This window comes from Sesamum indicum, linkage group LG3 (assembly GCF_000512975.1).
Source record: "Sesamum indicum cultivar Zhongzhi No. 13 linkage group LG3, S_indicum_v1.0, whole genome shotgun sequence".
NCBI classification, from domain to species: domain Eukaryota; kingdom Viridiplantae; phylum Streptophyta; class Magnoliopsida; order Lamiales; family Pedaliaceae; genus Sesamum; species Sesamum indicum.
Window position 1 is genome coordinate 5,371,102 of NC_026147.1, and position 27,907 is coordinate 5,399,008.

General features: G+C 34.1%; 2 protein-coding genes across 4 annotated transcripts; both read left to right on the forward strand.

Moving 5' to 3' along the window:
* Positions 5,660–25,832, forward strand: LOC105157472 (putative late blight resistance protein homolog R1A-10). Of its 3 annotated transcripts, XM_020692327.1 has the most exons (3): positions 5,660–6,033; positions 19,713–19,955; positions 23,561–25,832. In XM_020692327.1, exons 1-3 carry the CDS (start codon positions 5,848–5,850, stop codon positions 25,781–25,783), a joined length of 2,652 nt encoding a protein of 883 aa, XP_020547986.1. In that variant the 5' UTR covers positions 5,660–5,847; the 3' UTR covers positions 25,784–25,832. The 3 variants fall into 3 exon arrangements, with proteins under 3 accessions (XP_020547986.1, XP_020547985.1, XP_020547987.1); XM_020692326.1 differs by lacking the exon at positions 5,660–6,033 and having other exon boundaries at positions 19,330–19,955; XM_020692328.1 differs by lacking the exon at positions 5,660–6,033 and having other exon boundaries at positions 19,330–19,955; positions 23,573–25,832.
* Positions 6,265–11,537, forward strand: LOC110011686 (putative late blight resistance protein homolog R1A-3). Its single transcript, XM_020692329.1, has 2 exons — positions 6,265–6,387; positions 9,196–11,537. Exon 2 carries the CDS (start codon positions 10,321–10,323, stop codon positions 11,407–11,409), a length of 1,089 nt encoding a protein of 362 aa, XP_020547988.1. The 5' UTR covers positions 6,265–6,387; positions 9,196–10,320; the 3' UTR covers positions 11,410–11,537.

The window sequence follows — 27,907 nt, forward strand, 5'->3', positions numbered from 1 at the left end:
CAATGGTGATAAAAAATCAAGTAACTGAAAATAAAGAAATATACTTAAAAACGCCAATCCCCGGCAACGGCGCCAAAATTTGATGAGTGTCGAAGTCACTAAAAATAATTCCTACTACACTTGTGAAAGTGGGAGTAGGGTCGATCCACAGGGATTGGTTTTAAGTTAATTTCTTTTGGAAAAATAGAAAATAATGGGGAAGGTTGTTGATAAAAAAAGAGGTGATCGAAAATTAAATAATTAAAAATACCTGGTAAAAGTATGAGAGAGAGATTTTCCGGTTAAGGCTAGGATCAAGCTTGATTCTTGTGAGTTTTGATGCAAGGCAAGAATAACACATGTATGGACAAATAAACCAGTTATGGTCGTTGGTACGACCTAACAACCTCACCTTTTCTTACCTTTTCGTCAGCCAAGGTACGATCGTTGGCTAGATCTCTAATTAACAGACAACCTTGGGAACGTCCACAAGATTTAATCTATTAACAGCATTAAGAATTAGAAAGGCCTGATTCTAATCAACAAACTCCTACGAGGACAATTCGTTTAAACTAGATCATGCATTCCCCATAACATAATTAAATACTGTGACATAACTAATCATGCTACGTTGCCACTAAGTATTGAACTAAATAAACAATTACACGGATTTATAAAGTTCAATTAGCTAAGCAAACCTTCTTGATAATGAACAACCGGCCGAATCATTCATAAATCAGACATTTGTAAATAAAGCACAGAGAATAACATGAATATTTGTTTGACAAGTGTAGAACGCAGATTAGATTTCACAACATAATGGGAATCAAGCAATCACCATACCTTAACCAGAAAATAAGGAATTTAGCCGGACATATTAATAGAAGAACACACTAGAAAGTGGAATTCCATTAATTCCGGTAGTAAAATAAAATAAAAGAGAAGAGATGAACAGAGAATTCTATAGAGTTCTAAGATAAAAACTGAATGATTTCTAATGAAGAGATCCCCCCTATTTATAATAAAAGTCCCCTACGAATCTAGACGTAGTGGGGGGATAGATACGTGATAAACTCTAAAAAGGTAAATAGATTACAAAAGATAAGCTTTAAAGAATCCTTTCTAAATCTAAACACTTGATTCCTTTATCTCTTGGGGAAATCGCTCGTGCTTATCCTTATCCCGAGTTGACTACTCCATTAAGCGTGGGCGCGCTTTGTCAATTCTGCAGAAATTTCCTTGTAATCTTCCTTTTTGCTGAATATGCAATAAAATCACATAATTAGGAATATTTTGGATTAAAAAGGAAGATTAAATTGCTATAAAATCATTATAATTGCAAAGTTATCAGTAAAGAAATGGACCTTAAAGTTTCTAAACCTAGTCAAAACAATCATAAGGTTAATCTTGCTAGAGGAAGGTCTAAATTTAGAAACAATGGTTTTAGGAACAACATTAGAAGTCATAGCAGAGGTAAAAGTAGAAATGGCCGTAGTAAATCTAGAACAAGAGACAACTTTTATAAAGATGATAAAACCAAAGAAAGACGTTGCTACAACTGTGGTATTAAGGGACATTACATCAAAGATTGTAGAAAATCAAAACGTGATAACAGAGATAGAAATTTTGATGAAAAAGAAAAGGTGAATAACGTCTCTGATGAAAATAGTGAGGTCTTTATGGTTTATGTAGCAAACTTTGTGCACTCTGTGAACAAATTTGAATGGCTTATTGACTCTGGTTGTACTTTCCATATGGGCCTTGTTAAAGAAAGTTTCTCAAACTCTCGTTATGAAAAAATTGGTTTTGTTTTTATGGCAAAAGAAAACAAATGTAAGATTATGGGTCTTGGTGACGTTTCCTTAAATTTCAAAAAGGGTTATAGGTTAACCCTAAAAAATGTGAGATATGTTCCTGATTTGAGTCACAACTTGATTTCATGTGCTGCATTAGAAAAAGATGGTCTTGAAAGTAGATGGGGCAAAGGCTCATGAAAATCATGAAAGGTTCACTTGTTATTTTTAAAGCTGAAAAGAAACGGAACCTCTATTTATGCTCAATTACCTATGATTCAATGACTGCTTCTGTGAATGAATGTGATATGACTGCATTATGGCATAAAAGGCTTGGGCATATGAGTTTGAAAGGTCTTGAATTTTTTAAAAAGGATGAGATTTTGAATGACAAAATCGATAAATTGGACTTCTGTGATGATTGCGTAATGGGTAAACACCATAAAGTGCATTTTCCTGCTTCATCTCCATAACATCCTTCCATGTCTTCATGCATTTTGGACTATGTACATGCTGATGTTTAGGGTCCCTCTAGTGTTCCTACGCATGGTGGTAATCGTTACTTCTTATCTATCATTGATAACTTTTCTAGAAAGGTATTTGTTTTTCTTATGAAACACAAGTCTGAAAGTTTTTGAGAAATTTGAGAAATGGAAAGTTTTTTTGTGGAAAATCAAACTGGAAAGAAACTGAATTCCCTTAGGACTGATAATGGGCTTGAATTTTGCAATAAAGATTTTTCGAGTCTATGAAAAATTTGGTATAAAAAGGCATAGAACAAACCCCTACACCCCCCAACAAAACGGTGTGGCTGAACGTATGAATCGCACCTTGCTTGATAAAGTTAGATGCATGCTTATAAGTTTTAGATTGCCTAAGTCTTTCTGGGGTGAAGCTATTCTTACTGCTGTTTATTTAATTAATTGGTCTCCATTTGTGCCTCTATCTGGTAAAACTCCTGATTTTATGTGGACTGGTAGAAAATCTGACATTTCATATTTGCATGTTTTTGGATGTTCTGCATTTGTTCACCAAAACCTAGATAAGTTAGAACCTAGAACGGTTAAGTGTGTTTTTATTGGTTATCCTGAGGGAACAAAAGGGTATAGACTTTGGGTTCGTAGTCAACCGGGTTTTAAAGTGCTTATAAGTAGGGATGTGACCTTTAATGAAAATGAGTTACCTTGCTTAGATATAACTCAACATAGGGAAAAAGAACATACTTTCAATAAGGTGGAGGAACACCTAGAGGATAACCAAGAAGGAGAGAATCATGAAAACTTAGTCGAACAAATAGCAGAAAATGATGCAATAATCACTGAAAATCCTTTAGATGACTACCAACTTACTAAAGATAGAGTAAGAAGAGAGACTAGGATCCCTCCTAAACTTAGAGATTATCACACTGCTTTAATCACAAAACTGTATGAACCCACTAATGTTGAGGAAGCAATGAAATCTAATAAGTGGTTTAGTGCTATGAAAGAAGAGATGAGTTCATTAAAACAGAATGAAACGTGGACCTTAGTTCCTAGACCCAAGAACTCCTCAATAGTTGATTGCAAATGGATTTTTAAGATTAAACAAGAAAACCCCATTAAGTATAAAGTTAGATTGGTAAAAAAAGGGTTTACCCAAAAAGAAGGCATAGATTACAATGAGATATTTTCCCCTGTTGTGAAATACACCACCGTTCGTATTATTCTTGCTCTCACTGCACACTACAACTGGGAATTAAAACGAATGGATGTTAAGACTGCTTTCTTACATGGTGATCTAGATGAGCATATTTACATGAGTCAACCTGTTGGTTTTGTTGACAAACTCAAACCTGATTATGATTGCCTTCTCAAAAAATCTTTGTATGGTTTAAAACAGTCCTCGAGACAATAGAACAAGAAGTTTGATTCCTTCATGCATCCGTTAGATTTTAAAAGAAGTCATTATGACCATTGTTTATACTTTAAGCATGTTGATAGCACTCCAATTTTTCTTGTTCTATATGTGGATGATATGCTCATTGCTAGCCCTAGCCTGCATCTTATAAATCTTTTACAAATTGATTTACACAAAACTTTTGAAATGAAAGATCTAGGTGCGCAAAATGGATTCTTGGCATGAACACTGTTAGACATAAAGATAAGTCTTCTATTTTGCTAAATCAAAAGTCTTACATCTTGTTTATTTTAAAAAAGTTTTCAATGGAAAACTCTAAGCCAACCTCTATGCCTCTTGCTGCCCATTTTCAACTTAGTAAAAATCAGAGCCCTAATACTAATGCTGAAAAAGCAAAAATGGAAAGAGTTCCTTATTCAAATGTGATTGGATCCATTATGTTTCTCATGGTTTGCACGAGACCTGACATTGCATAATCTATTAGTTGCTTGAGTAGATACATGTCAAATCCTGACCCTCCTCATTGGGAGGCCCTAAAATGGCTTTTGAAATATTTGCATGGCTCTGAAAATGTTGGTATTCTTCTTACAAAAATAGGTGAGAACACTCAACTTGTTGGCTATGTTGATTTTAATTAAAAGCTAATGACCGGGATAGCAGAAAATCCATAACTTCATGCATTTTTACATTTTGTGGTTCTTGCATAAGTTGAAAATCGCAACTACAACATATAGTTGCTCTTTCTACAACTGAGGCAGAATATATTGCCATAACGGAAGCTTTCAAGGAGGCTATTTGGTTAGATGGCCTCATTAAGGAAATTGGTTTCTCCAATGAAAAACTCATGGTATTCTCTGATAGCCAATCTTCAATACAGCTGTGTAAGAATCTTGTGTTTCATGATCGAACGAAATATATAGATGCAAGACATCACTTCATTCAAGATATCGTCAGTAAAGAGGTAATAAAATTGGAGAAAATTAAAACTGAGGATAATCCTGCAGATATGGGTACCAAATGTCTGCCTCTTGAAAATTTTCATACCTGTTTAAAAATTCTGAATTTATTTTCAGACTAACATGTGCTTCCAAGTTGTTTGGTTTTCTGCAGGTACACCCACGGAGAACTTCTTATGGCAATGATGAAACAACAGATTCAGTTATAAACTCTAGGACCTTTTCCCTTAAGTGGATCTTGGTCCAAGGTGGAGTTTGTTAGTATTATATGGCCCAAGGACCCAAATTATTTTGGTAGGCCCATTGCTCGATCCACTAAACTCTCGGCCCACCTGGAAGGCCCTCACCCGACCCGGTATTCGACCCATTAACCCGACCCAGGTATTCTTATATTTATACCTACTTGACCTAAACCTAATCAGTCTTACCCTCTACTTTTCTTTGTGCGCTGCTGTCTGTGTTTCTCTCCCCCTCTCTAAAACTGCCTTCCACGGCAGTACAATGTTTATTTCTCCACCACCGTTAATGGTGGTGGCTTTCCTTAGCCAAATCAATGGCTAAAGGAAAGCCACCCCAAACCCTTCATTCCGAAGACTCTTTTTCTTCATATAAATAGGAGTTGTTTGCTCCTTGTCAAAAAACCTTGAAACCGTGAAACCATTCTTTGAGATATCTCTACCTATTCCTTGAGAAGTTCTAAGTGAACGGAAGCTAACTGTGTGACGAGTTTCTGGGTTAGATCTTTGTGATCTTGTCTCTCTAAGTGAGGTGCAACCGTGGGCCGAAGTTTCTGTGGGTGCGGTGCCAAGTGACCGTGACCCTTCTAACTGAATCTAGCATGTTCCTGAGGCAATCTCAAAACTACAGTTTTATTCTTTTCTCTTATTATTTTTGTTATTCTTTCATTACTGTAATAACTGGTTTGTATTCTTAAGGAGTTTTGTACTCCAAATCAAGTGTAATAGTTTGGTTAGGCTATCTGTTGATAAAGGATACCACTTGGGTTTTGTACCCTACAATTACTTCTGCGGGTCATTGCGCAACCAGTGAGCATCACTATTACTCGAGATGTATGTATACATGTTAAATAATTAGCAACTTGCCACTAAGTACAAGCTGAATGTAGAGCACACATTGTATGTTTAGTATATATCACACCCACCAACAACTCACCCCTTTCTTTCTCTCCAGCTTGCAATTATCTGTTCTTAACACTCACAGACATGGAAGATACCTGTGTGCGCTTCCAACTGGAAAACCTGAACCGGCTACGTCTCCATCAGGCCGATTTGATCTCGGACGTAAAGGATCAGATCGAAAGGCTTGAGAAGAATCTGCTTTTGTTCAAAACATTCCTCAACGAGTCAACAGAAAAGCGCGGGATCCTGAAAGAAATGATCAGAGAAGTGGTTTACAAAGCAGAGGACGCTGTCGATGTATATGTGAGCCAGGCGCTGGAGAAGGAGACTGAAAAGCACTTCAGAAGGGCTTCTGATCCGCCGGGAAATCTTCTCGGCGTCATTGAAGAGGTTGAGTCAACAGGCGCAAGGGTTAAACAACTATACGAAAATCAGAGGTAGATTGATTTTTCCAGTGCGGAAACTGAAAGCGAGTTGCTAGTTGGAGAGCTTGAGTCAACAGCCGAGAGGGTTAAAGAAAATTGCAAGATTCATTTTTCCAGGTTGTTCACTGAAAGCGAGCTGCTAATTGTAGATGCATCTGACAGTACGCCTACTCAACTACAAAACCTAGAACAAAATCAGGTAACACGTCTATCCATCCTCCCAAACCTCCATATTTAAATGGATTATACGTATTTTTTGCTCCATAATTTAAGTTATTTGAAATTTTCGTACTTTAAGTTTTTTAGGATAGTATTTGGGTTTCGCATCCTTTTAATTTTTTTAATGTAATTTACTTTATATATAATATTACCAATGAGTAAATTATCCTCATATGAGGAAAAAATAGCTTTATTTTTTAAAAAAATAGGAAGGTAAATTATTATATTTTAAAAAACACTGAAAAGTAAATTCTATTTTTTTTTCGTAACGGAGTAAGTTGCTCATTTGCACTTAAATTATTTCATTGTTTTGACGAAAACAGATTAAAATCATAATTATTCCCACGAAAATACCTAATTACTTAAATGGCATAACAAAACATGCTTCTGAACCTATTTAAATTGAGAGTGTACGTGCTGCTGGTTGGCCAATTTAAATTATTTTTGGTCCAACTCAATATTTGTTATTTTTAAAAAGCCTAGCCTAAATGCACCCGACAGTCATCAAAATCATATTTTATAGTCTAATTCGTTGGAACAATTTTTACCATTTTTAGTAAAGAGTCAAATACTTATACAACTAAATAAATTTTAAAATTTAACTATTCTATATACACAAAAAAAAAATTAACTTAAAAATACATAGTCTAAGTCACTGATAAGAGTTTACATACCAAATAAGTTAATAATCGTCATTCTATCAAATTTCAAGAAACATTTTACAATGTAAACTATATGAGTCCAATTATTGACTATTTTACAATGAATTATAACTTTACAAATTCTAAACCTACAACATAAAAGTATTATAAAGAATTATACACAACTAATTATAAAAAAATATAAGAATGTAATTACATTTTCGTGCAATTTCAATCATAAATATTAGTAATATACAATACATATATATATATGTATAATATATATTATATTAATTTATCACAAATGAAGTGGGGAAAACACTCTCTATAGTTTAGTAATTAAAATGGATTTCAAATTTTTAATGGAACAAATAAGATAATTTTAGAAACTAAACAATGATTAGCTCTATAAATTAGAAATATAATGATGGTTTACATATTTTTATAAAATTTAAAGTGCTAAAAAACGTGTATACTAGTTTAATTTAATTATATATATAGGGAATATATAACCCTTTATTCTTTTTTTTTTATATCGAATTTATTTCATCTAAAAAAAACATAATTGATTGATTGTGGAAACTGTCAAAATTAATTATTCTAAAAGTTAAAAAATAAAAACGTCAAATAATCTATTTTACAGGACAAAAAGTTGCATTTAAGCCAATTCCCATATAGAGATATTGTTGAGAATATATGATTATTGGAGAGGTCCTCAAAGTGAAATTTGTCCCCATTATATGGTTGTTGCCGAGTTAAACAAATTTACTTCTATGATACGATAAAACCAACCCAAGCTTGTCGAATAGCAATTTCGAAAGCCTCCTTTCAAGAACAATTCGAAGAACTAAGATATGAAGTGAAAGAACTTATGATATGAAGTGTATATTCTGACATTTAATTTTATCTATATATTGATATTTAAATGCCTTTTTAGAAAATATGCATCTATTCAATTTGCATCTCTTCAATACAAAAACTGCAACCTTTCAGAAAAAATACATTTTTCAATTAGATGCTTTGAGAAACAACTTTTAGAGTTGCAACTTTAAGTTTTTACATTTTGAGAAATACTTTTTGTTATTTGCAACTTTTTATAAGAAAAAAAAATAATTATAAAACATAATTTTCAAAATTAAAATAAAATAAAATATTATTTTGAAAATAAACGTGCATGTGCCACATGGCCAGTGCAAAGTGAATTAATATATTAAATAATATATATATATATATAAATTCCCTCATTTCTTAATTATTCTCTTCATTTTTCATTTTAAATTTTTAATTGAATAATTCTTTATTAATTATTTTTAAACTTAATTAATTTGTCATGTGGAATATGAAATTTATATGTGCAAGCTATCCAACAGATATAATGAACAAATAATTTGTGTGTGGATATCAACATCATTAACCTCATCTATGAAAAGTTTGAAAAAAAAACGTAAATTAATATATATATATATATATATGTATATGGGTTTAATACGATTTACCTCATATGATATTGCAAATAAGTAAATTATCCCCTTATAAAAAAAGTAGGAATTTACCCTCCTATCTGGGGTAGGGGTGGGCATTGGGTCGGTAATGCAAATTCGGGTAATTCGGGCCGGGTACCCAAATTTTCGGGTATCTAAAATAACTACCCGATCCCAACCCATTTTTTGTCGGGTACCCGATTTTGGGAATTCAAATTTATTCTTTTTTTTAAAAAAAATAATAATTAAAATAAAAAATTAGAGGCCAAATTTGCCTCTAACTGCCTTAATTGAGAGGCAATATACCCCGTTGTGTTAATTAAAATGAAGCAATTTAAGTCCATTCTAGGAAGGTAAATTGCTTCATCTTAAAATATACAAAAAGGTAAATTCCTGCATTTTAAAAAACATAAAGAGGTTAATTGCTAACGTTTTTTTTTAAAAGAAAATAATTCACTCATTTACAACATCATAGGAGAGTTGTTTGCATTTTTGCCGTATATATTTTATGATTACCAGTTGTAATTATATACAGATAAGTAAAATGCTAACTTTTTTGAAAGGAAAAAATAAAGGAAACCGTTAGATTGGTGTGCTTTCTCTTAATAACCTCATTGATGTCTATTTGTTCTATTTTTCATAAATCAAATTAAGGTTGTTTATCAGGGTTCTTCTATGAGGAAAGACATTGTGGTGGGTCTTGAAAATGAAACCGAAGAAATAATCAGATATTTAACTGAAGAAACGGAGAAATTAGATGTCATCTTGATTGCTGGTATGCCTGGCCTTGGTAAGACAACAATAGCAAGGAAAATTTTCTGTTATCCAAGAATCGAATATGAGTTCCCCATTCGGCTATGGGTCAACGTTTCTCAAGTGTACAGGGTAAAGGATACATTTCTTGGGATGTTGCGTGACTTAAGTTGGATAACGGAGGACATGTATGATAAGACTGATGAGGACATAGCACGAACACTTCATGCACGTCTAGAGAAAGAAAAGTTCTTAATTATCTTGGATGCTATGTGGACTACTGAAACCTGGGATGATTTCCGACGTGCCTTTCCAATTAGGAGCAATAAGTCGAATAAAATATTGATAACCAGTCGTTTAATAGAGGTGAGTCAAGCTATTAACCCTAATAGGGAATCCCTCGTTTTGCGTTTCCTATATCCGCAAGAAAGTTGGTTTCTATTAAGATATTTGGTATTTGGACATCGCGATTGTCCTCAGGAATTGAAATGGATCAGAAGAGGTATTGTTGACATGTGTGATGGCCTGCCGCTTCAAATAATGCTGGTGGGTGGAGTTCTAGCAAAAATAGCTTCAATAGGAGAAGTAGAGGTGGTGCGAAGTTCGTGGAAGAAAGTCGTCGAAAGCTTGAAGACATTCGTCTATGGCCACAACGAAACAAGATTCAACCAAATTGTTGCATTCAGTTATAATGCATTACCGTCTAACTTGAAGCCCTGCTTTCTATATCTGGCTATATTTCCTGAAGACTTTGAAATCCCATTCAAGAGATTGATTCTCCTAATGGATTGCTGAAGGGTTTATAGAACAAAAAACAGAGAAAAGCATGGAGGAAATTGCAAAGCAGTATTTGGAGAATCTCATTAGTAGAAACCTAGTAATGACTGGCAAATTGAGCACCACCCATAAAATTAAAACGTGTCGTGTCCACGATCTTATACGTGATATCTGCCTTAGTGAAGCTAACAAACACTATTTCGAGAAATACATGGGTATGGTGGAGAACTAGATGCTTATTCAATTTCTCATCTACAATGGATGCGCCATATTCCTATCAATTTCAATAATGTGATCGATTTCATCTCATCACAACCTTATGGTCCACGTGTCCGCAGTATTTTGTGTTCGTCGAGAGAAGAGATCATTTTGTTACCTAAGGATGTTTCAGCCATAGCAGATGCTTTCAAACTAACCAGGGTTCTGGATGTCAGGTCCATCAGATTTACTAGATTCCCATTTTACTTAACTCAACTAGTTCATTTGAGATACATTGTTCTGACCAGTGATTTCAAGGTCCTTCCTGAAGCCATCTCTAAGTGGTGGAGCATACAAACGATTATAGGTTTTACATCGTCACATGTCCTGGAAATCAAGGAAGACATATGGAAGATGGTTCATCTAAGGCATTTGGAAACCAATGCATCGGTAATCTTATGCAAGGCAGGAGCTGGTGGCAACAACGAAAAAATCCAAGCACTTCTCAACATATCACCTCAAAGTTGCACAGACAACTTATTCGAAAGGGCTATCAACCTGAAGAAATTGGGCATTTGGGGGCAACAAACCATGCTACTCGATGACAAGGGTTGCTCTACTACATTTGATAATTTAGGGAAATTGCAACAACTTGAGAAGTTGAAACTATTGAATGATCTCCATATTTATCCAAAAGAAGCTAAATTGCCTAGTCTTCCTCCACCTCACAGATTCCCGCCGAAAATGATTAACCTGACACTATCATATACATTACTTGGTTGGGAGCAAATGTCTGTCCTTGGAATGTTGGAGAACCTCAAAGCACTCAAGTTGAAAAATGATGCATTCACTGGAGAGTGGGAAGCAGCTGATGGAGGTTTTCAACAACTTGAAGTGTTGCAAATTGAGTATGCGGATTTAGTTTTCTGGGAGGCTTCAAGTCATCAGTTCCCTAAGCTTCAACACCTTAGTCTTAGGAATTGTGAGGAACTTAAAGCACTTCCATTCGGCCTGGAAAATATATCAAGCCTCCAGGTAATAGATTTACACCGTACCACAAAGTTAGCAGCTGTTTCTGCCAGGGAAATTCAGTTGGAGACCAACACCAGAGGAAGAAGATTGAATCTCTCTATTTTTCCTTCCTATGAATGATTCTCACGTGCTTTAACAAATAAGTACAAACTTTCATTTACTTTGTCTATTTAATTCCACTTGTATGCTCTATGTGTTGATGTCCATTGCACAGTTAGGTCCCTGTCTTTTCCATTGCCTATTAAAAGTAAGTTACAGAGAAGTAAAACTGTTGATGTCTGATATGTTCAAATGCTCTCTTTTCTACAATTCTTAATTATTCAAACCATTTCATTCATTAATAAAAATGAAACATCAAATTCCAATTCTACTCTTCAGATTATATTTCATCTGAATTTGTTATTGTATCATATCAAATTCTTACTGAAGGGGTATTCTGGTGTCTCATATTGTGTAAGAAAGCAGCTTGTCTTAACTGAAGCTGTGAACCATGCATGCAACTGGATATATATACTTTGGTCATAACAACATAATTAATCCTCTCCACAGCACACTAGTTTCTAGTTTATGATGTATACTTTTACCAAAATATGAGTTCCATCTATGTGGCAGGCAAAGCAAGCATAGCATGCCAGCAGTTTAGCCTCATCTATCGTCGCATGGAGTTATCTTATCCTAGTTTCTTTACTAGTTGGACTCCAGATAGATTTCCACCTTATGTATGATTGTCGTTGTCATAACATCGTATTGTTCTTGAGATATTTATTTGCATACATCTTTTTTTTGCTTCATGCTTCAATTGTATCTGTTGGGTGTTAACCATCAGTAGTGAACTCTAAATGAATCCTATCAAATTATTATAAAGATGATGATCATGGGTTTAAAAACTCTTATCCAAATATAATTATAAATTAACAAATAAATAAAGAATAAAGAATGAATAAATAGATATGAATATACACAATGTTAAGTCGGTATCAGACGAATCCTAACGAACTATTACAAAAGGATTGGAGCACAAAACTCCTTAATATATATTACAAGCCAATAATTACAGAAATTATTGAAACAACAATGTAAAGACAGAAACAAAACAAAAATTACTTCTGTAGCAAAGTTAGGCTCAGATCTTAAGCCAGATCCAAGAATCGAGAAGGGTGAGATCACAACAGTTCCGTACCCACAACACCAATACACGGTTGCACCACTCTCACAAAGAAGAATCACGGTTTAGCTTTAGATCACAGAGATCGCACAAGGTCACATAGACTCTCAACGATGTTGCTCACAGAGAACTTTAGAACATGAAAGAGGTAGTGTATTCTTATCAGTGTATGTTAGCCGAGAGGAGAATGCCCTTATAAAGGGATGAGAATAAACTGATTAAGGAAATCCATGGAGACTTTCCTTAAGCCATCAAATTGGCTAAGGAAAAACTCCATGAAATCTAGTGAAGAAAATGGAGGAGATGTGCAGAGATTTGAGTGAGAAAGAAAGAGATGATTTCTGCGTATAAAGAAAGGGGAAGAAAAATCTGAACACAAGAATTAGGATTACCATATAAATTTAGTGGATAGTTGGATCGGGTCGGGTAGACACGGGTTTGGATAGTGGGTCGTCCAAAGTGTGTTGGGTTTAATAAGTAGCTTGGGCCAAATAATATGACAAACTCCACCTTGGACCAAGTACCTTATTAAAGTACAAGGCCCAGAGTATTGGATCTGGTTTTTCTCATCACTGCCTTAAAGGGAACCTACCCCTGTGTACCTGCAAGAAAGAGTAGTAAAGTTAGTCAGGGACTAAATTTAAAATTTTTAAACAATTAACAAATTTCTCAGCGCAGGAAGACTTTTTGTACCCATATCAGCTGGGTTTTCTTCAGTTCTTACCTTTTCCAATTTGATGATCTCCTTACTCATAATATCACGAATAAAATGGAATCTAACGTTAATGTGTTTGGTCCTATCATGAAAAACTGGGTTTTTGCAAAGTTGAATAGATGATTGACTGTCAGAAAAAATAGTAAGCCAATTTTTTAGAAAACCAATTTCTTTAATGAGGCCCTCGAGCCAAATTGCTTCTTTGAAAGCTTCGGTAGTAGCAATGTATTCGGCTTCAGTTGTAGATAGCGCAACAATATGTTGTAGTTGGGATTTCCAACTAATGCATGATCCACATAAAGTGAAAATGTATGAGGTTGTGGATTTTCTACTATCCTTCTCATTAGCATAATTCGAATCCACATAACCGACAAGATCAATAGAATCAGAAAATTTAGAGAAATTTATACCTAAATTATCTGTACCACGTAGGTACCTTAGAAGCCATTTTAGTGCCTCCCAATGGGGAGGTCCCGGATTGGACATGTACCTGCTCAAACAACTTATAGCATATGCAATATCGGGTCTAGTACATACCATAAGAAATATTATAGACCCAATAACATTAGAATAAGGAACCTTACTCATCCTCTCTTTTTCAGAAGCAGTTTTGGGACATTGGTCTCTACATAACTGAAAATAAGCAGCTAAAGGCACAGAAGTGGGTTTTGAATTTTTCATAGAAAACTTTTTCAAAATAAAGTGAATATAAGACTTTTGATTTAAAAGTATGGAAAACCTTTTCCTATTTCTACAAATATCCATGCCAAGAATTTTTTTTGCGTCACCAAGATTTTTCATTTCAAAGTTTTTGGAAAGATCATTTTGCAGAGTTTCAACTAATTTTATGCTAGGACTAGCAATAAGCATGTCGTCAACATACAAAACGAGAAAGACAGGAACATCATTCAAAAATTTGAAATATAGACAATGGTCGTAATCACTCCTTTTAAAATTCAACGAAAGCATGAACATATCAAACTTCTTGTTCCATTGTCTTGGTGACTGTTTCAAACCATATAAAGACTTCTTTAACAAGCAAACATGATTGGGTTTGTTTTTCTCAATAAAGCCAACAGGTTGTCGCATGTATATGCATTCATCAAGATCACCGTGCAAGAAAGCAATTTAACATCCATTTGTTTCAATTCCCAATCAAAATGAGCAGTAGGGGCAAGGATAATACGTACAGTAGTATATTTCACAACAGGCAAAAAAATCTCATTATAATCTATCCCTTCCTTTTGAGTGAACCCCTTGGCTACTAATCTAGCTTTATATTTTAAAGGATTTTCTTGCTTGATTTTAAAGATCCACTTGCAATCCACTAAGGAGCAGTCTTTAGGTTTAGGCACTAGTTCTCAAGTATGGTTGTCTTTAAGAGACTTCATTTCCTCATTCATGGCACTAAGCCATTCTCTAGATTTAAGGACTTCATCTACGTTCGAAGGTTCTAGATTTTCAATGTTCAAAGCTACATGGAAATCATTTAGCCTAGAGGGAATGCTTTGTTCTCTTCTATTCCTATCTCGTGCTAGTTGGTAATCTTTTAAAGGGATTGAGATTTTCTATGGGCTCTTCTATGTTTTGTTCATTATTCGTTTCTATATACTCTCCCTCTTCTTGGTTATCCTCTACCTTATTAAAGGTTAAGTCTTTTTCTATTGTTTCGGGTTTTGATAGACAGGGCATTTCTTCCTCGTTAAAGGTTACATTTCTATTAATAATCACTTTATACCCAGGTTGGCTACGATCCCACAGCCTATACCCTTTAACCTCAACAGGATAACTAATAAAAACACATTTCATAGAGCGAGGTTCAAGTTTATCAGAACTTTGATGAACAAACGCAGAGCAACCAAAAGTACGTAAGAAAGAAATATCAGGTTTCTTACCACTACAAACAGTTTCAGGAGATTTACCCAACAGAGGCACAGAAGGAGACAAGTTTATCAAGTAAGCAGCAGTTAAAACAGCTTCACCCCAAAAAAAATTTTGTAATCCTGAACTGATCAGCAAACATCTCACCTTTTCAAGTAAGGTACGGTTCATGCGTTCAGCGACGCCATTTTGTTGTGGGGTGTAGGGATTGGTCTTGTGTCTCTCAACACCAAATTTATTACAAAGATCATCAAAGTTTTTGTTACAAAATTCAAGACCGTTGTCAGTACGCAAAGATTTAAGCCGCTTACCCCTTTGGTTTTCAACAAAAATTTTCCACGTTTCAAATTTTTTAAAAACCTCAGATTTGTGCTTTAGCAAGATAACAAATACCTTTCGAGAAAAATTATCAACAATGGAAAGAAAATAACGGTTTTCACCATGGGTGGGTTCCTTAGAAAGGTCCCCATACATCAGCATGAACGTAGTCTAATATGCAAGATGACATAGAGGGATTTGGGGAAGGTGTAGCAGGAAAATGCACACGATGTTGTTTTCCCATAACACAATCATCACAGAATTGCAATTTTCCAACCTTATCATACAGAATGCCTTCTTTATTCAGAAATTCAAGTCCTTTTTGGTTGATATGTCCAAAACATTTAGGCCACAAAAAAGTTTTGTCATGCACACTCATAGATGCAGCCATAGAATCATAAGTAACTTAACATAAATACAAATTGCATTTCTTCTCCGCTTTGAAAACAACAAGAGAACCTTTCATGATTTTCATGATGCCCTTTCCCCACCTACCTTGTAAACCCTCATCTTTCAATGCAGCACATGAAATGAGATTATGACTAAGTTCAGGAACATATCTAACATTCTTAAAAGTCATTTTGTAACCATCATTGAAAATCAAAGAAATATCACCAATGCCTTTAATCTCACAACGTTTTTCATATGCCATAGGCACGAAGCCAAAATCACCAAGTTTGAGATTTGGGAAAATGTTTTTAAAAGGACTAATATGGAATGTACAACCAGAATCAACAAGCCATTCATACATGCTCATGGGATGCACAGAATTCACATCAGAAACAACAAACACTTCACCAGATTCATCAGCAACACTGTTTACTCGTTTTTTTCTAAAGTCCTTGATATAGTGAGCTTTTATGCCGCAGTTATAACATATTCTCTCTCTGATTTTATCATCTTTATGTGAATACTCTCTATTCCTAGATTTACTCCTATTGTTGTTTTTATTCCGACTTTTACTCCTGCTATTGTGTCTATTACTAGGATTCCTAAATTTAGACCTTCCTCTCACAGAGTTCACTTCATGTTGGTTATTGCTAGGTCTATTTGTTTTAAGATCAATCTCTTTGCTTTTTAAGCCATTAACAACAATGTCAAGACTCACACTATCTCTACCATATTTAATCGCAGCTTTCACATCAGAATATGTATCAGGTATAGCATTCAAAAGCACAATAGGAGAGTACTCATCAATATTCTTATCACCAGTCAATTTGATATCTTGAACTAATTTAGTGAAATCATCCAAGTTTTCATCAATGGTTTTTCATAAATCAAGTTTGTATTTAAAGAATTTTTCAAGCAAAAACAATTTACTAGGCAGCGAAACATCAGTGTAAAGTTCCTCAAGTTTTTCCCATAAATCTCTTGCAGAGTTTTGTTTACCAACCTTTCTTAAAACATTGTCAGACAGATTAAGAATTATAGAAGAATACGCATATTCGTTGTTTTCCAAAACTTTTTCATCAGAAATAGAATCAGAGTATCTACCATCAATGGCCTTAAAAACCTTTTGTTGAATTAAAATCCCCTTCATTTTTTGCTGCCATATTGAAAAATCACCCTTGCCATTGAAAGGTTGCAAATTGTATCCGGACATTTTAAAAAATTTCTTTTAGAAAGTATTCGAAAAAATAATTTTAAGAAAGATTTTGCAGCGGATTAAAGAAAATCACGGATCACAGAAAAATTCTCAACAGATCACAGCAATAGTCACAGTAGAAAATGTATATCACATATTTCACCAGTTATGAGTTCACAGAGAGATATATATCAGAAAAATGATATCACAGATTAAGAGTTCACTAAGAACTAAGATTCACGCACAAAGCAGGGATAACAAATATGCCCAAGATCTCACAAATAGCGTAAATATGAAGACAGTTTATCAGTTCACCAGGAACAGGCATAAAGCAGTAGTAGCAGTTTAAGTAAAATCGAGATAACCACAATTAATAATAAATCAATAGCCACGAGACCGATGCCTCTCCAGCCTAACACTCAATCCAGATACCCGACGACCTCACGGGTCCGGCCAGGAAGGTAATTAGGGGGATAAGCACCTCAGAAAAATAAAGCGAGATATATCGACAGAAAATAAGTCGCGAAAAGTAAAGAGAGAGTTCAAGAGTTACCGTTCACTACAAGCTTTCGGATCAGAGGAGGCTATGATACCACTGTTAAGTGGGTATCAGACGAATCCTAACGAACTATTACAAAAGGATTGGAGCACAAAACTCCTTAATATATATTACAAGCCAATAATTACAGAAATTATTGAAACAACAATGTAAAGACAGAAACAAAACAAAAATTATTTCTGTAGCAAAGTTAGGCTCAGATCTTAAGCCAGATCCAAGAACCGAGAAGGGTAATCGGTCACAACAGTTCCGTACCCACAACACCAACACACGGTTGCACCACTCTCACAAAGAAGAATCATGGTTTAGCTTTAGATCACAGAGATCGCACAAGGTCACAGAGACTCTCAACGATGTTGCTCACAGAGAACTTTAGAACACGAAAGAGGTAGTGTATTCTTATCAGTGTATGTTAGCCGAGAGGAGAATGCCTTTATAAAGGGATGAGAATAAACTGATTAAGGAAAGCCATGGAGACTTTCATTAAGCCATCGAATTGGCTAAGGAAAAACTCCATGAAATCTGGTGAAGAAAATGGAGGAGATGTGCAGAGATTTGAGTGAGAAAGAAAGAGATGATTTCGACGTATAAAGAAAGGGGAAGAAAAATCTGAGCACAAGAATTAGGGTTACCATATAAATATAGTGGATTGTTAGGTCGGGTAGACACGGGTTTGGATAGTGGGCCGTCCAAAGTGTGTTGGGTTATCGGCTGTTAATAAGCAGCTTGGGCCAAATAATATGACACACAATATACAAGCAGTAGATCTCAGAAGATAATTGGCTCAGGAGCCAGATCTGGCAAGAAGAAAGCCCAAACACCACCAACAGTGGGCAACCCCTCACGGTTGCTAAAACCAAAGCCACCAAGACAAGGTTACAAAGACCCACTAAAACCACTGAAATCTTTCCACTCAGAGAATTTCACAAAGAACTTAGTTCAAAAAGAAAGAGGGAGACAATTTTTTGTTCTGTCTATTTTTTTTTTTTTTCGCCAGATGATGGGTGTTGAGACCACCAAAAATAATTCCTACAACACTTTGCATGGGATCAGAAATGTAAATTTTCCTCATTTATGGGACCAAATAAGCAATTTAGGAATTGAGGATTAACAATTTTTTACCGCTTACCACTAAAACCCAATGGAAAAAGACTTTTAGGACTAACTTCCCAAACGTTTCAATAATTTTGGGACTTAAATAGAAAACTAATAAATCGAGGGACCAGAAAAGCAAGTCCTCTTATTTTATGGGACAGAAAATGCAATTTAGCAATCTGTTTTGATTTTATTTAGTAATGTACCACCTGAACAAAAAATTACAATTGACTTCAATATTAAAGGTTATAACTAAAACTCATATTAAATAATTATTATTAATTACGACTAAATAAAATCGATGCAAAAAATAAATTTTTCCACCATAAAAAATTATTTGGCACAGCTAAAAGACATGGTAAAATTATTTGTTGTGACTTCTACCCATAGTAAATATTTTAGATACGCTCGCAAACATTACGCCACTGTTTTAAATATACATATAATTATATATAATATTTATATATATATTCTTATAAAATTAAAATGAACAAAATGACAAATATAAAATATATAACACCATGAAGAAAAGATAAAACTTTAACGTTAACATAAAATATAAAATAAGCATGCTTTATATCTAAGTTCTTAATAAAAATACTAGTCTTTATATATATAAATAATCAATTTATTTAGATAAAGAAGATAAAGCAATAAGTCAATAGCTTTAAAAAATAAATACCTACTAATCTTCAACTTTAGAGACAGAGAGAGTGGAATGATAAAGAAAACATTTCAATTTGATATGAATCTTGAGAACACATTGTATATTTGATTCCGTCCCCATCAACTATCATATAGTTTTTGCAAAAAGCAGCTGTATATATATGTATAGTATATCACACCCACCAACAATTCAACCCTTTCTTTCTCTCCAGCTTGCAATTATCTCTTCTTCACACTCACAGACATGGAAGATACTTGTGTGCGCTCCCTACTGGAAAACCTGAACCGGCTACGTCTCCATCAGGCCGATTTGATCTCCGACGTAAAGGATCAGATCCAAAGGCTTGAGAAGAATCTGCTTTTGTTCAAAACATTCCTCAACGAGTCAACAGAAAAGCGCGAGATCCCGAAAAAAGTGATTGAGGATATCAGAGAAGTGGTTTACAAAGCAGAGGACGCTGTCGATGTATATGTGAGCCAGGCGCTGGAGAAGGAGACTGAAAAGTACTTCAGAAGGGCTTCTGATCCGCCGGCGAAGCTTCTCGACGTCGTCGAAGAGGTTGAGTCAACAGCCCAGAGGGTTCAAGAAAATTTTTCCAGGTTGCTCTCTGAAAGCGAGTTGCTAATTGGAGATGCATCTGACCGTACGCCTACTCAACTACAAAACCTGGAACGAAATCAGGTAACACGTCTATCCATCCTCTCAAACGTCAAATGTTTTTCTAGCCATATTTAAATGGACTGCACCTATTTTTTGTCCTATAACCAAATTGTCCACTTTTGTGCAAACTGACTCAAGTACTAAATAGCGCGATCGCCATATTGATGTACTTGTATTGGTCACTTTTTTAGTTCAATTGCACTATTTTTTCTCTATTTTTATCGAAATTTATCATAACTACAACATTCAAAAGATAGATAATTACAGATTTATACAATAAAATCCTTTCAAAATATTCAAAATGAACATGCATAAGAGCGTTAAATTGTGTCTTATCAATAATTAATGGAACAAAATTAAAATATACATGTTGAGAAAAATTAAAATATATAAGATGGAAATGAAAAAACATATAATCAATGGGACCAAAATTGAATAAAATTTCAGTTATAAGATGAAAAATAATATTTTTTCTTTTCTTTTCTATATTTATTATTAAAAGTATGAATGATTTTAAAAGTTTCTTTTATTTTTTGATTTATCTAAATTAATCTTATACAATAATATTATTTCTAAGGATAATTATCTAAAATAATTTACTTCTCACTCCATAATAATTACTTTTAATATATATTATTTATTCTCATTAACTAGTTTTCATGTTATTTGTATTTACTCATACTAATGAGTTTTTACATTGTACTTATTTATGTATATTATTCTTTTTCTATATTGTATTCATAATATGATACGCCTACACAAAAAAATATCCTTATGATATAACATAAAATAAGTAGAAAAATTCATGAAAGTTAATGATTAATTCATTGAGAAAAGATATAAATGAGAATTAGATAGATTACATTGTATCGCTCAGAGTAGCATAGATTCGGACGATGGTAAGTCCAAATTCGGGGGCGAGGGGTGGGGGGTAGCGGCGAGGGTCCAATGGCTACGGATTGGGGAGTGGGAGGTTCATTTTGTTTAATTTATTTTTTTATTAATATATTTAAAATTAGTATTGTTTTATGTATTTTTAACCCCTTATTTATTCTGTGCAATTTCAATGTGTTGTTCACTGGATATTGGCTTAAAGACAATTTTCATCCTCTAATTTCAGGTTATTCTCATTTTAGTCCCTTAAGTTATTAGAATTTTATTTTGGTCCCGTAAAACTGAAAAAATCTCAATTTTGGTACAAATTTGGTCGAAAAATTGAGTCACTCGCCGGAAAAGTCACATGCCAGGCATGTGACTTTTTAAATTTGAACTTGCATTATGATTGGCTGAAAAAGATGAAGTGATGAAGACATGGCCTGAAGTTAGGGGACTAAAACGAGAATGACCTGAAGTTAGGGGATGAAAATTGCCTTTAAGCCTTTTAGGATGACCAATCACAATGCAAGCTCCAATTTTTTCCGGCGAGAGACTCAACTTTCCGACCAAATTTGTATCAAAATTGAGATTTTTTTAATTTTACGGGACCAAAATGAAACCCTAATAACTTAGGGGATTAAAACGAGAATGGCCTGAAATAAGAGGACAAAAATTGCCATTAATCCCATTGTCAATTTGGCCTGAGTTTGATCAAATGCTGCACATGCGACTAAAAATTTAAGAATTTTTGCAATTATGAATGCGTGTGCAAGTACTGCTCATCAAACCTATAGGACTAAAATGGGCACCACCTGATATTATAAGACTTAATGTTATTTTTTTGAATTTTAGTCCTATAAATTAAAAGATGATTTCAATATCGATCCTATAAGTCTGATTGTTGTCGAGGCTTATTCCCTTAACCATACTGAATACGTACAAGTATGGGTCCGACATTCCTCCATCTTATTAATAATTTTAGCTATCGCAATAAATTAAGAATAGATTATTTGATTTATATATATTGTTAATCCACCTTTTAATAAAATTATACTTAATAAGATTTGCATGCATAAAACTATATTTTATTTTAGATACATCAAATATAATGAATATCAAAATATAAAAGTATATTATATAACTAATTTATTTTTTTAAATATACTATAAAGTTGGTTACATCTTTATATACATTTTACTAAATATTACTATAAGTATAAAATATTACACGGTTTCAGTTGTATTGATTATTTTTTATATATATCCTAAATAAGTAAATAATTAATAAGTATTTATTGAAAAACTTAATTATATTGAAACATTAAAAATGTGTATTATCAAATGTAATTAATTTAATATTTTAAAATAATATTTCTTATGTAATGTAACTTTGTTAATTATTATTTTTTTTTTTGAAAAAATCAGTAAGTTTCGGTGTACCAAACATAAAAATGATATATTAAAATCATTTCATTCCTATTTTTAATCTATTCATAATTAAGTTTATTGTATTCCACCAGAATTCGTTCCTTCATAATTTGGAATCAAATTCATTCATAAAGAGCAAAAACTGCCCAAATCTCATGAAATCGCATTTCCTATTTTTGCTTTATTATTATTATTATTATTATAGACATACACTTATATAATATTATTACTATAGACATACAGTTATACTCGTAAGAAACGAACTTACAGTATATTGATTTAGAATTGGCCATTTAAGGCCATATGCATCCTAATCCCATGGTCTTGTCCCTTTAACGACTACAGTTGCAATAATACCATATTTATGGAACTTCTTTGAACCATGGTGACATAGCTGCAAGACCAATCCACCAACTAAAATGTAGAGTCAAATTTTCTCTAATAAATGTATATTTAATCTCGTAATTTAAGTTATTTGAATTTTAGTCCTCTAATTTCTTAAGGTAGTACTGTGGTCAGTCATTTTTTTGTCGGAATTTATCATTTTCGTTGAAAAAATGGATGTGCATTTCACTTGACCTTTTAAAATTAGGACTATTGTTCTTATTTTTGGATTATGTTTGTGAATATTTTTGTCTTTTAACTTTTTAGGGTAGCTAGAGTTCACATTTCTCGGTACTGAAAGTGACTACAACGAAAAAATGATTAAAATTATGTAAATTGAAAATACACAAGATCAAAATGTTATCATTAAAGTTAAAGGATGAAAACGTCAAAAAAAACAATGTATGTAACCCTAGACTCAAACATAAAAAGACACATAATTTTTCTTTTTTAAATAAAAATTTGGATAACCGATCGGGTGGTTCAGGTAGGGGAAGCCTACCCGAACACTGACCCAATCTTTTGAGTTCGGATATCGGGTAACCCGATACCCGAAATTTATTTAAAAATACCCGAGCCCCGATCGGATCGGGTTTCGGGACCCGAACTACCCGACCCAAACGTCCACCCCTAATATGGAGAAGTAAATTGGTTCATTTTCAAAAACATAGACGGGTAAATTGCTATATTTTAAAAGTCGAAGAGAAGTAAATTGGTAATTTCTTTTTCATGGGGAGATAATTCACTTAGTTGTAATATGACAAGGTATTGCTTGCATTTTTTCATACATATTTTATGATTACCAGTTGTAAATATATATAGATAAGTAAAATGCTAAGTCCTTCAATTGAAGGGAAAAAAAACAACCAGTTAGATTGGTGTGTTTTCTCTTAATAAGATTATTGATGTCTACTTGTATTTTTCATAAATCAAATTAAGGTTGTTTATCAGGGTTCTTCCATGAGGCAAGACACTGTGGTGGGTATTGAAGATGAAACCAACAAAATCATCGGATATCTAATTGAAGAAACGGAGAAATTAGATGTCATCTCTATTGTTGGTATGCCTGGCCTTGGTAAGACAACATTAGCAAGAAAAGTTTTCCGTCATCCAAGAATTGAATACGAGTTCCCCATTCGGCTATGGGTCTCCGTTTCTCAAGTATACAGGGTAAAGGATATATTTCTTGGCATGTTGCGTGACTTGAGTTGGATTACGGAGGACATGTATGATAAAACTGTTCAGGAGATAGCACGAACACTTCATGCACGTCTAGAGAAAGAAAAGTTCTTAATTATCTTGGATGATATGTGGACTACTGAAGCCTGGGATGATCTCCGACATGCCTTTCCAATTAGGAGCAATAAGTCGAATAAAATATTGATAACCAGTCGTTCAAGAGTGGTGGGTCAAGCTATTAACCCTAACAGGGAATCCCACTGTTTGCGTTTCCTAACCTACGAAGAAAGCTGGATGCTATTAAGATACTTGGTATTTGGACATCGCAATTGCCCTCAAGAACTGGAAGTGATCGAAAGAGTTATTGTTGACATGTGTTGTGGCCTGCCGCTTCTAATAATGCTGGTGGGTGGAGTTCTGGCAAAAACAGCTTCAACAGGAGAAATGAAGGTGATGCAAAGTTCATGGAAGAAAGTCGCTGAAAGCTCCAAGACATTTGACTACAGCGACATGGAAAAAAGATTCCAGCAAATTGTTTTATTCAGTTACAATGCATTACCGTCTAACTTGAAGCCCTGCTTTCTGTATCTGAGAATGTTTCCTGAAGACTTTGAAATCTCATCCAAGAGATTGATTCTCCTGTGGATTGCAGAAGGGTATATAGAACAAAAAACAGAGATAAGTTTGGAGGAAATCGCAAAGCAATATTTGGAGGATCTCATTAGTAGAAACCTGGTAATGACTGACAAATTGAGCACCACTGGTGAAATTAAAATTTGTCGTGTCCACGACCTTATACGTGATTTCTGCGTTACTGTAGCTTACGAACACTATTTCCAAGAAATACATGGGCATGGTGGCGAAGTACATGCTTACTCAATTTCTAATCTACAAAGGATGCGCCACATTGCTATCGACTTCAATAATGTGATCAATTTCATATCATCACAACCTTATGGTCCACGTGTTCGCAGTATTTTGTGTTCGTTGAGAGAAGAGATCATTTTGCTACCTACGAACGTTTCAGCCATAGCAGATGCTTTCAAACTAACCAGGGTTCTGGATGTCAGGTCCATCAGATTTACTAGATTCCCATTTTACTTAACTCAACTAGTTCATTTGAGGTACATTGCTTTGACCAGTGATTTCAAGGTCCTTCCTGAAGCCATCTCTAAGTGGTGGAGCATACAAACGATTATAGTTTTTACATCATCACGTGTCCTGGAAATCAAGGCAGACATATGGAAGATGGTTCATCTAAGGCATTTGAAAACCAATGCATCGGTCATCTTACAAAATGCAGGAGCTGGTGGCAACGGCGAAAAAATCCAAACACTTGTCAACATATCACCTCAAAGTTGCACAGACAACTTATTCGAAAGGGCTATCAACCTGAAGAAATTGGGCATCCGGGGGCAACTAACCATGCTACTCGATGACAAGGGTGGCTCTACTACATTTGATAATTTGGGAAAATTGCAACAACTTGAGAAGTTGAAACTATTGAATGATCTACATATTCATCCAAAAGAAGCTAAATTGCCCGGTCTTCCTCCACCTCACATATTCCCAAAGAAACTGATTAGCCTGACACTATCATATACTTTACTTGGTTGGGAGCAAATGTCTGTCCTTGGAATGTTGGAGAACCTCAAAGTACTCAAGTTGAAAAATGATGCATTCACTGGAGAGCGTTGGGAAGCAGCGGATGGAGGTTTTCAACAACTTGAAGTGTTGCAAATTGAGTATGCGGATTTGGTTTTCTGGGAGGCTTCAAGTCATCACTTCCCTAAGCTTCAACACCTTAGTCTTAGGAACTGTGAGGAACTTAAAGCACTTCCATTTGGCCTGGCAGATATATTAAGCCTCCAGGTAATAGATTTACACCGTACCACAAAGTTAGCAGCTGTTTCTGCCAGGGAAATTCAGGCCGACAACAAAGGAAGAAGATTGAAGCTCTCTATTTTTCCTTCCTATGAATGATATATTCTCATTTGCTTTAACAAGTATGAATTTTCATTTACTTTGTCTATTTAATTCCACTTGTATGCTCTATGTGTTGATATCCATTACACAGTTAGGTCCCTGTCTTTTTCATTGCCTATTAAAAGTAAGTTACAAAGAAGTAGAATTGTTGATGTCTGATATGTTCAAATGCTCTCTTTCTTCGATTCTTAATTATCCAGACCATTTCATTCATTAATAAAAATGAAATGTCAAATTTCAATTCTACTCTTTAGACTATATTTCATGTGAATTTGTTATTGTATCAGAACAAAATCTTACTGAAGGAGGTACTCTGGTCTCTCATATTGTGTAAGAAAGCAACTTGTCTTAATTGAAGCTGTGACCATGCATGCAACTGGATATATATACTTCGATCATAACAACATAATTAATCCTCTCCACAGCACACTAGTTTCTAGTTTAAGATGTCTACTTTTACCGAAATATTAGTTTCATATGTGTGGCAGACAAAGCAAGCAGAGCATGCCAATAGTTTAGCCTCATCGATGAGCAGTCGTCACATGGAGCCATCTTACCCTAGTTTCTTCACTAGTCGGACTCCAAATAGATTTCCACCTTATGTATGACTGTGGTTGTCATAACATCGTATTGTTCTTGAGATATTTATTTGCGAACATCTTCTTCTTTTTGCTTCATGCTTCAATTGTATCCAATATGGTCTTCGTGCAGTGCCCGATAAAACCCTCTGTCTTATGCTTTTTCTCATGTCCCCATTTTGTTTCAAATGCGTTGTGCTATTATAAATCTATCCACTCTCAACCAATTCTAACGATTTTTGGTAGAAAAAATAGGTGAATGATGAATGGCGTAAAGTATTACTAATCTTCTGTGAACAGCAAGTGCCTCATGCAAGTGATTTTTGGTAGTTGTCTGAGTTCGATCAACCTTTGCCAAACATAATCATCAAAACTTGATCCTGAACGAATCAGTGCAGATTTACAGCGTTCTTGTTCAAAACAAACTATACTTTGGCATTCCTCGACTGTAATAAATCGAGCTGCGACTTTTCAGTTGTCTGTGGCTTTACCGTCATAGGCAGAGCTGATCCATGTCATTTTTCCCGAAAAATTTTAAGGACCCCCATGATACTAAAAAAAAAATGTTCAAACACCCCCTAAAAAATTTAAAATATTAATTACACCTTCTGAAATATAAAAAAAAAAATCAAACCCCCTGAGGCCAAAAAGGTATACGCGCGATGACCGCAAATGTAGGTCTAAAATTATACTTTATTTATAATTTTTCCCTTATCACTCCAAAATATAATATTATATAATATATAATATAATAAATTTTAAAATAAAATATAAATATAATAAAATTTACTTTATATGCAAATGAATTGGGATTTCACTAGACCATTTCAGTGCAAGCAGATCATTTATAATGAAGAGGATGAGCTCTAAGAGAATGATTCAGAGTTCTTTAACTATTCAATTTCTTCACCAAGATTAACTCATTTTTTAATTATGATTGTTTGAGGGGACAAGTTTTCCGTACTGAACTTGACACAAAATACTTGAACATATAAGCAAATACTGAGGAATGGTTGCCCCATCCTCTAGACATGCTTCTGGGACACTTCCCCTTTAAATAACATATGAGCAGTGTTTACCAGCCAAACCAATAATCAATACCGTAAATTACATCGACCTTTCATATAGTGTAACATAATTTACGAATATTCCTTATGATTTGAAATTTATATATAATCCCTGATATTTAATTAAATTACATAATCCTTAAATAGAGTTTTAGAATTATAACTTTGCAGTTGATGTAACTTTTTCTTTGTAAAAATGAAAATTGTAAAAAAAATCAAACGAAATGAATGAAAATTTTAAAAACTTGTAAAAAAACTATATAAGTAAAATTATAATTCATAGTCCACATAAATATTTTAATCATTTTATTATCCAAAAAAAATGAAATAAAACCAACGAATTGAATTAATTGTTAGATTATTGCTAAAATTAGGAAATTATTGTTAATTTTTCAAATAACGAAAGATATTTACAATTATATCAAAATTCAATATAACTTGTTAATATGTAAGGTAAATTAAGTGCCAACTCTTGG